At 39.3% G+C, this 11,111-nt stretch overlaps 1 protein-coding gene across 2 annotated transcripts in view; it reads left to right on the forward strand.

Moving 5' to 3' along the window:
* The window catches only part of LOC124292524 (cytosolic carboxypeptidase 6-like), a 135,060-nt gene extending 124,151 nt beyond the window's left edge, over positions 1–10,909 (forward strand). The window contains exons 11-12 of one of the 2 annotated variants that reach the window (XM_046729643.1): positions 6,877–7,075; positions 7,473–10,909. In XM_046729643.1, the coding sequence (XP_046585599.1) occupies positions 6,877–7,075; positions 7,473–7,611 (338 nt within the window). In that variant the 3' untranslated portion in view covers positions 7,612–10,909. The remainder of the gene's footprint in view (positions 1–6,876; positions 7,076–7,472) is intronic. The other variant, XM_046729644.1, reaches the window with a different exon arrangement.
* The last annotated feature ends 202 nt before the right edge of the window (positions 10,910–11,111 follow it).

The raw sequence follows: 11,111 nt of genomic DNA on the forward strand, positions 1-11,111 counted from the left end.
ACTAACCCCTCAATACTGTATGCTTGTCAGAACAGCTATGACTGAAGATCAGGTGGTCTTCTATAGGAGTAATGTATGGAAGACTAACCCCTCAATACTGTATGCTTGTCAGAACAGCTATGACTGAAGATCAGGTGGTCTTCTATAGGAGTAATGTATGGAAGACTAACCCCTAATGTATGGAAGACTAACCCCTCAATACTGTATGCTTGTCAGAACAGCTATGACTGAAGATCAAGTGGTCTTCTATAGGAGTAATGTATGGAAGACTAACCCCTCAATACTGTATGCTTGTCAGAACAGCTATGACTGAAGATCAAGTGGTCTTCTATAGGAGTAATGTATGGAAGACTAACCCCTCAATACTGTATGCTTGTCAGAACAGCTATGACTGAAGATCAAGTGGTCTTCTATAGGAGTAATGTATGGAAGACTAACCCCTCAATACTGTATGCTTGTCAGAACAGCTATGACTGAAGATCAGGTGGTCTTCTATAGGAGTAATGTATGGAAGACTAACCCCTCAATACTGTATGCTTGTCAGAACAGCTATGACTGAAGATCAGGTGGTCTTCTATAGGAGTAATGTATGGAAGACTAACCCCTCAATACTGTATGCTTGTCAGAACAGCTATGACTGAAGATCAGGTGGTCTTCTATAGGAGTAATGTATGGAAGACTAACCCCTCAATACTGTATGCTTGTCAGAACAGCTATGACTGAAGATCAGGTGGTCTTCTATAGGAGTAATGTATGGAAGACTAACCCCTCAATACTGTATGCTTGTCAGAACAGCTATGACTGAAGATCAAGTGGTCTTCTATAGGAGTAATGTATGGAAGACTAACCCCTCAATACTGTATGCTTGTCAGAACAGCTATGACTGAAGATCAAGTGGTCTTCTATAGGAGTAATGTATGGAAGACTAACCCCTCAATACTGTATGCTTGTCAGAACAGCTATGACTGAAGATCAGGTGGTCTTCTATAGGAGTAATGTATGGAAGACTAACCCCTCAATACTGTATGCTTGTCAGAACAGCTATGACTGAAGATCAAGTGGTCTTCTATAGGAGTAATGTATGGAAGACTAACCCCTCAATACTGTATGCTTGTCAGAACAGCTATGACTGAAGATCAGGTGGTCTTCTATAGGAGTAATGTATGGAAGACTAACCCCTCAATACTGTATGCTTGTCAGAACAGCTATGACTGAAGATCAAGTGGTCTTCTATAGGAGTAATGTATGGAAGACTAACCCCTCAATACTGTATGCTTGTCAGAACAGCTATGACTGAAGATCAGGTGGTCTTCTATAGGAGTAATGTATGGAAGACTAACCCCTCAATACTGTATGCTTGTCAGAACAGCTATGACTGAAGATCAAGTGGTCTTCTATAGGAGTAATGTATGGAAGACTAACCCCTCAATACTGTATGCTTGTCAGAACAGCTATGACTGAAGATCAGGTGGTCTTCTATAGGAGTAATGTATGGAAGACTAACCCCTCAATACTGTATGCTTGTCAGAACAGCTATGACTGAAGATCAAGTGGTCTTCTATAGGAGTAATGTATGGAAGACTAACCCCTCAATACTGTATGCTTGTCAGAACAGCTATGACTGAAGATCAGGTGGTCTTCTATAGGAGTAATGTATGGAAGACTAACCCCTCAATACTGTATGCTTGTCAGAACAGCTATGACTGAAGATCAAGTGGTCTTCTATAGGAGTAATGTATGGAAGACTAACCCCTCAATACTGTATGCTTGTCAGAACAGCTATGACTGAAGATCAGGTGGTCTTCTATAGGAGTAATGTATGGAAGACTAACCCCTCAATACTGTATGCTTGTCAGAACAGCTATGACTGAAGATCTGAAGGTGGTCTTCTATAGGAGTAATGTATGGAAGACTAACCCCTCAATACTGTATGCTTGTCAGAACAGCTATGACTGAAGATCAGGTGGTCTTCTATAGGAGTAATGTATGGAAGACTAACCCCTCAATACTGTATGCTTGTCAGAACAGCTATGACTGAAGATCAGGTGGTCTTCTATAGGAGTAATGTATGGAAGACTAACCCCTCAATACTGTATGCTTGTCAGAACAGCTATGACTGAAGATCAAGTGGTCTTCTATAGGAGTAATGTATGGAAGACTAACCCCTCAATACTGTATGCTTGTCAGAACAGCTATGACTGAAGATCAGGTGGTCTTCTATAGGAGTAATGTATGGAAGACTAACCCCTCAATACTGTATGCTTGTCAGAACAGCTATGACTGAAGATCAAGTGGTCTTCTATAGGAGTAATGTATGGAAGACTAACCCCTCAATACTGTATGCTTGTCAGAACAGCTATGACTGAAGATCAAGTGGTCTTCTATAGGAGTAATGTATGGAAGACTAACCCCTCAATACTGTATGCTTGTCAGAACAGCTATGACTGAAGATCAAGTGGTCTTCTATAGGAGTAATGTATGGAAGACTAACCCCTCAATACTGTATGCTTGTCAGAACAGCTATGACTGAAGATCAGGTGGTCTTCTATAGGAGTAATGTATGGAAGACTAACCCCTCAATACTGTATGCTTGTCAGAACAGCTATGACTGAAGATCAAGTGGTCTTCTATAGGAGTAATGTATGGAAGACTAACCCCTCAATACTGTATGCTTGTCAGAACAGCTATGACTGAAGATCAGGTGGTCTTCTATAGGAGTAATGTATGGAAGACTAACCCCTCAATACTGTATGCTTGTCAGAACAATACTGTATGCTTGTCAGAACAGCTATGACTGAAGATCAAGTGGTCTTCTATAGGAGTAATGTATGGAAGACTAACCCCTCAATACTGTATGCTTGTCAGAACAGCTATGACTGAAGATCAAGTGGTCTTCTATAGGAGTAATGTATGGAAGACTAACCCCTCAATACTGTATGCTTGTCAGAACAGCTATGACTGAAGATCAGGTGGTCTTCTATAGGAGTAATGTATGGAAGACTAACCCCTCAATACTGTATGCTTGTCAGAACAGCTATGACTGAAGATCAGGTGGTCTTCTATAGGAGTAATGTATGGAAGACTAACCCCTCAATACTGTATGCTTGTCAGAACAGCTATGACTGAAGATCAAGTGGTCTTCTATAGGAGTAATGTATGGAAGACTAACCCCTCAATACTGTATGCTTGTCAGAACAGCTATGACTGAAGATCAGGTGGTCTTCTATAGGAGTAATGTATGGAAGACTAACCCCTCAATACTGTATGCTTGTCAGAACAGCTATGACTGAAGATCAAGTGGTCTTCTATAGGAGTAATGTATGGAAGACTAACCCCTCAATACTGTATGCTTGTCAGAACAGCTATGACTGAAGATCAGGTGGTCTTCTATAGGAGTAATGTATGGAAGACTAACCCCTCAATACTGTATGCTTGTCAGAACAGCTATGACTGAAGATCAGGTGGTCTTCTATAGGAGTAATGTATGGAAGACTAACCCCTCAATACTGTATGCTTGTCAGAACAGCTATGACTGAAGATCAGGTGGTCTTCTATAGGAGTAATGTATGGAAGACTAACCCCTCAATACTGTATGCTTGTCAGAACAGCTATGACTGAAGATCAAGTGGTCTTCTATAGGAGTAATGTATGGAAGACTAACCCCTCAATACTGTATGCTTGTCAGAACAGCTATGACTGAAGATCAGGTGGTCTTCTATAGGAGTAATGTATGGAAGACTAACCCCTCAATACTGTATGCTTGTCAGAACAGCTATGACTGAAGATCAAGTGGTCTTCTATAGGAGTAATGTATGGAAGACTAACCCCTCAATACTGTATGCTTGTCAGAACAGCTATGACTGAAGATCAGGTGGTCTTCTATAGGAGTAATGTATGGAAGACTAACCCCTCAATACTGTATGCTTGTCAGAACAGCTATGACTGAAGATCAGGTGGTCTTCTATAGGAGTAATGTATGGAAGACTAACCCCTCAATACTGTATGCTTGTCAGAACAGCTATGACTGAAGATCAGGTGGTCTTCTATAGGAGTAATGTATGGAAGACTAACCCCTCAATACTGTATGCTTGTCAGAACAGCTATGACTGAAGAGATCAGTGGTCTTCTATAGGAGTAATGTATGGAAGACTAACCCCTCAATACTGTATGCTTGTCAGAACAGCTATGACTGAAGATCAAGTGGTCTTCTATAGGAGTAATGTATGGAAGACTAACCCCTCAATACTGTATGCTTGTCAGAACAGCTATGACTGAAGATCAGGTGGTCTTCTATAGGAGTAATGTATGGAAGACTAACCCCTCAATACTGTATGCTTGTCAGAACAGCTATGACTGAAGATCAGGTGGTCTTCTATAGGAGTAATGTATGGAAGACTAACCCCTCAATACAGTAAAGCTTGTCAGAACAGCTATGACTCAAGTTGTCAGGTAGACTGAGTGTCATGCATTGTGAATGCTGTCATGCATTGTGAATGCATTGATTGTTCTTCAGGGACTATTTCCTGGAGTGCCTGGTCCAGATTTGACCAGACCCGAGATAGCTGGAATACTGCTGACTCAGGTGTATAACAACATTCTCTCACTCACTCAATGGCCGAAAGTTAGAGAGGCTAGCCAACATACTATACACACCTCATTGTCATGGCTCACAGAGGTCTCAGATGTGACAGTCGGGTATTGAAAAACTCAAATTTGAATCTGCCTTGAAAAGGGCTTAAAATTCTGTTTGTGGTGAAATGAAAATGATTGTGAATAATGCATGATTATGAAACAGACTTGTACCAGAGCCATATAATAATTTAGCATTGAAACTCTTGTGGCTTGATATGAATAGTAGTGTTCTTGGATGTTTTAGTCATGTTTGGGTCTTGTTAGCACTGAGAAGTTTCTGGATTGCCTTGAAAATGCCTTACATAAAATTACTCCTGTGTGTGAACCTATCCTGCATGTATAAAACTTCTATGAATCTTGTGGTTGTGAGTGTTGAAACACAGGCATGGATTTGAGGAATCCTTGTCATTACCTATCTGTTGAAAAGGGGTCCCCTGGATTGAAATCCAGAGCAACAAACCACAAGAACCCAGGAATGTCTTGCCAACGCACCCTAACATCCCCCAACCCCACATCACCCCACACTCTCAAACTGATCAGGAAGTGTACTGTTGATGAGTTGAAATTGAATTGACAGTATGTTCATCCAAGTTCCCTGTGATGGAGAAACAGATGTGGATCTGGTGCTTATTTGAGTCAATGAGAATCTGACATGATTGATGTCTTCAATGGAGATACATTCATTCCACTTGTCGTTGGAAAACATTACGTAGGTCGGGATTTTAGAAAGGATTCATGAAGAATTAAAATGTCAGAAGTTCTCTTCAGAATGAAAGAAACGCTTTGGTGTTATTGTCATTTAATGACAACAGTTCAAGCCTGTCATCTTCCCCAGCCTAGATGATGGTGAGGCATAGTTTATACCTTAATGGCAGTCTATCATAGGGCACTCAAAAACATAATGGCCTATTACCGAAACATAACTGGCCATTAAATTATGAATATTATACACAGAAGGAGAATATAGCAGTGTTTAAATTGTTCATCTAAAACATTGTCAGCTTCAGTCTATATCTAATCCTTTTGAATTGTCTATGGCCCACCTGACATGTATGCCTGGTTCTCTATTTCTACAGATAGCAGATGATCAGATCATATGGACAATGAGTAATTTGGACATAAAAATTGGCAAAATAAGTATCTGATCGTTACAATGTCAGCTTGATACTTATATTGATTTAGTGTTCCTCTTCCTTTCCTTACCCCCCAACCCCCACCCCCAGATCCAAAACGGGCATAATTTCATAAGGGGCACCCCTATTCCTATTATTTCACTGAACTTCAACATGACATAGAAAATATAAACAACCAAGTGTTAATTAAGAAATACAGTTCGCTCTACCACCATGTATAGTGCAATAAAGCACACTTTCGCCCTGAACGAAGCACAAGGACCATACGTTAAGACAAACGTTACCAGAAAAGAAAAATGATAAACAGTTTGATGACGGTTTACGGTCTCTAAATTATTTTAATTACATCTGTGCTTAAGGTAAACCATATGGGGCAATATGAACGTCACATTTCTACTACCAACGTAAGTTTAGATCAGTACATCCAGATGAAGCTGACTAGTCAAGCAACAATCCCCGATTGCATTGTGGGAATGTAAACATTGCGAACGTTACCATGTCGCTGTAAAATTGTGAGTCGAACTGAGACATTTTATCTGTCGGAAAACATAAACGTAATGTTTCCACCAGTGATGTTAGCTGCGTGAAACAACCGCAAACCAAGAAACAGGGTGCAAAGGCGTAGTTTACTGTAGGAGGCTGTACGAGGCGATGACAACTGACATGCATCGTGACGTCGGTTACATTGTGACGTAATGCAAAAGTGTTCGATTACGAGGGGCAGACTAGAATGGCGCAGTGATGCCAATACATTGTGGCCTAATGCAAAAAGTGCACATTATCATCTGATAAAGTACTGTCGGCCCCTTTGATCTTTCACCGAATCATCTTAGAATATCAATTATTGTATTAAAAGACGGGCAGGGCGCCAAACAACTAGGGCAGGGCACTGTGCCCTGCTTAAATGCCTAGGGGAAGCATTATGATTACTTATCAATGTTTGCTTATGTTGATTAATGTTCAAAGTCGAGGCAAAAGTTGTCCAGTTGTCTATGGAAATAAATTAAAATTAACTACTTGCAATACATCCCAGTCAACATCAATCTGTATTTAATCTACATGAGAGTTTGAGCTTAGTACCATTACGTATATGGACCTTGACTCTGTTGAGATATGAAGCTAGGGCGAAACCTGGCAAGGACATTCCTGGACTACTACAAGCTGATCGGCTACATCAGTGCCAAGCCCAGCAGCAGCATCGTCCCCAAGCCAGGGATGTACCGGCACCGTGAGCGCCAGAACAATGACAGAGCAGTGTCAGAACCAAACGGGCGGAACCCCCTGGACGACACCAGGTACTACAGCCAAAGGTAGCTAGATGGACAAATTGAAATTTACAATCCTGGAAATATAGATTGATGTGGAATAGGATGAAGTAGCAAATGACTGGATGAACCAAGGTGTGTGGTAGCCAACTGTCTCTTATCCTAGTGCATCCTAGCATCACAAGTGTTGTCTCAGAATTCCACTTCAGGTTATTCTCCAACATCAAGTAAAACAACTTGTTACAACTTAGTTACTTGTCAGGACAATGTACAGCTTATAAAATCTTATGCTAAATCACCAGAGGAACATGTACCACTTTTCAGGTTAGAATAATTATTTGTGGAATAATTTTCCCTTTTTTAATATATTTCATGCTTATGTCTTTATCATTATCAAGAATATCCCAGTGTCTAATTTGACAATTCTGTCTTTATTTGGTAGATACGGTGATAAATCTAGTCGAGAAGAGAAGGGCTCCCGGCGAGGTGCCGACTACTCCATCAACAGCAGCAGCAGCGCCTTCTCCGACACGCCCACGTCCATCAGGCTACAACTAAAGGAGAGAGATCGCAGATTCTGATCTGTGTATGAAATATAACCATAATACATAATTAATCAAAATCCTTGAAGGAGATCCTGTATGTTAGCTTCAGGTGGTCATTCCATTGTTCACAATCAACTGGGATGTAATATTGTAATGACGAGTACAGATAGGTACCCATCATGTCGTTATCCATTCCACTGTCACCACGGTGATGGGAAATAGGTGACATGTGAGCTGAAAGTGACATTTGAGTGGCAGCAATGTATGAGTGTCAATTTCAAGTGTGGGAATGTCAGTGTTATTAGTAAGAGGATGCAGGATCAATGGCTGATGGCCATCCGCTGTCTACAACCCTGATGACTTGGACTTACACAAACATAAGACCTGCTTCTGTGTGGTGAAGCCGATGCTGCCTGCTGTATAGATGTATGGGAGTGATATTGTATCGGAATATGCATGGACTAGATATGCACTAGTGACACTGAGCCAGGAATACTGGACGTGGTCAGGGATCTTCATACAAATAGGTTTTTGAAGCTGGAGGATACTAGGTAATGAATAGCAAGTGGTTCCTGACTGGAAGGATTTCCAACATAGAACTGTTAGCCTTCCGATTCAGATTGAACACCCTTTCATGTTTCAAATTAGTATTAATCTTGAAATCTTTCAGAGAAGAGGTATCATAAAATAGTTTTACAAATATTGCTGTCCTGAAGGGCAGACTGATTCAGGTATTTAATGTGACAGAGACTTAGTGTGATCTTCTGTGAACAGATGAAGAGGAGTTTCATTCAATGTCCAAACTGATGTAACCTGAGCTGTGGACCTTCACCTTCGAAACAGTTGAAGATCAATGTTACCAGACCTGTTGACCTTCACTTTCAGAACAGTAGAAGATCAAGGTCACAAGGACTATTGACCTTCATGTCAGAATTTGTGAAGACTGAAAGGCCCAAGATAGAAATTTAAACGTTCAAAGTGATTTCAGTTATGAAGTAAATCAAATTATGATCATGGAAATATTTGTTAATCAGATATTCTCCCTGGAAGAGGTTTTATCTTCATCCAAATCTAAACCTTTTAATTATACCATCATGCCTCACACTCACACAGAATTTACTTAAGGTGACATAAGTCAGCATAGATACTCTTTTTAGAAAGAATTTTAGTAACTTTTGTCTCATTGTAGATTTTATTTTTCTATTATATTTTTAGAATTTTGTTGCCATTCTTGTACAAATCTGTATTGCTTTTGAGTACAACTGCTGGTAGCTTGATGGGCTGGCGGCATGACACAACCAGAAGATGAGTCACCACCATGTCATCCCATGTTGGTCTCACACAACACCAGGAAGTACAGGTCTCTTTCACATTGTAGAGAAGCCCCCAGTGTCACAGAACCCTTGCCGCTATGTACACAGGGTTTAAAGGCAGTATAGTCTAGATATTTTAAGCACACTTCGGTAAAAAAATTTTAGCTCCTCATAAATAAATATTTATCATTGTCAATTGATTTTAAAGTATGCTAAAGATACACCAATATTTGTTATGTTAAATAATATTGACAACAATGAACATGAATAAAATTAGAATGGAAAATCCTGTATACAAATATTATGAAATATACTCACGGAAATGAATAAGGGAACACCTGAAAGTACAAGTGTTCCTTTATTCTTTTCCAGGTTTCTTCACAAGCTGTGTATTGCACTGTGGGCGTAATTCTGGAAACGAATAAAGGAACACTTGTACTTTCATGTGTTACCTTATTTGTTTCCATGAGTATATTTTAAGCTTATATTATAGTTTATCATAATACATTTGCTAAAATGTGTGTACATAAGCATGACCGTATGTTGGTAGCCAGTATGCCTGCCATCCCTACAGCTGGAACCATCATGGTAGTGGTTGTGATAGTCCAGCACATGGTGTGTTGTTCAAATATTGATCACAGAGGAACAACATGTTATTCTTGAATATTCCTCTCAGGATGTGCCAACAGAATGTTATATTTCATTGTTTTACCCATGACTTTCGCTCGACTGTCCGTCCACTTTTAGAAAGCTTATATTGTTTTACAGCTTTTGTTTTTAATATTGCATTATGTTTTAAATGTGTATATGACTCGACTGCATAATCTTTACAAGTTTATTTTTCATGCAGGTTGAATATTCATACTCATATCAAATAGAAGCCTTTGAGGTTTTCTTTTAAGACTAAGAGTCCCACAGGTACCTTGTTTTTCTTCACGTTTTGGGTAAATAATGAGAATATGAAAATACAGTGGAATAAAAAGTAAGACGTATGTATTATTCTTGATATTCTTCTCACCGAGGTAGGAGGGTGACAGAAAAGAGTCTGATGTGTCTTTGCGGTGAGGAATACTGAATAAAGGATTATCTCTTGGGTCATTTTTCTGGACATGAAAGAATTATTGCGATATTTCTTTTTCTAAACAGTCAGCAGGACAAGACATATTCCAAGAGGTGATACACATTATCTGTCAAGGATGCTGATGTAGTCGGTTTCCGACACCATCCCAATTATTTATTTATGGTTTCATTGGCTGATCAGGCGAGATGTCTGCATGGAAACTACATTACAGGCAGAGATTATTGAATAAGCAACAAATCTAGAGTTTTTGACACTAACAGGAAAACATATTTGGATGGGGGACCTGTTTGACCTGCCGGGGATTCAGATGTGACTCTGTGAAAATTATGGCAGACACAAGTCATCAAGAGTCAGACATCGTAACTTTTGTTTCCACAATTTCTTGAAGTATTTACATCTGAAATTGCTGCTGTTTACCGAGCGTGCTACGGGTTTATGGAATTAGTTTTGTTGCACTGAACTTTAAGTTTATGAGTCTGATGTCAAGGGATGGGTTTTACGATATACAGACGAAGGCTTAGACCAGCTGATGAAGCACTGCACAGACACACTATGTTCAGGGGTGATTCTTTATTGTCGTTTTGGGGGTGGATATTTCAGTATTTCAAGAAAGGTCATTTTTTATTTTGAATTAGGAGAAGAGATTTTTCTATATAGACTATTTGGCTCTGGGTTTCATCTTTTTTCTTGTTTTAAGGAGATGTGATGAGGTTTATGAAAACTGTTTTGTCAGTTGTGGCCATAGATTGAATGATTTGTCATTACAGACATAAGACACAACTCTGTAATTCACATATTGCAGTACACAGTATATCTCAGTGAATGTTCAAATGTTGATGTGTTGAAATGTGATATATCATGTGATGTGTTTTCAAAATAATATGTGTATTGTTTTTCAAATGACCTCAGTATCAATGAAATAGAAAACCATATGAACCTCTAACTGGCGTTGTCTCATATATATATGAATTATTAGATTTTCACCCAAATGTTTAATAGTTGATACAAAATGTTCAAGACATCTGTGTATATTAATATTGACAAATGTGATTCACATATTGCTTGAATGCTTCATAGGACTACATATACAGAGTATTTCATAAAGTGGAGAATGGAACATTCGTTTACTATACAGTATCATC

Source organism: Haliotis rubra, unplaced genomic scaffold, assembly GCF_003918875.1.
Source record: "Haliotis rubra isolate DU_JTF1 unplaced genomic scaffold, ASM391887v1 Scf52, whole genome shotgun sequence".
NCBI lineage: Eukaryota > Metazoa > Mollusca > Gastropoda > Lepetellida > Haliotidae > Haliotis > Haliotis rubra.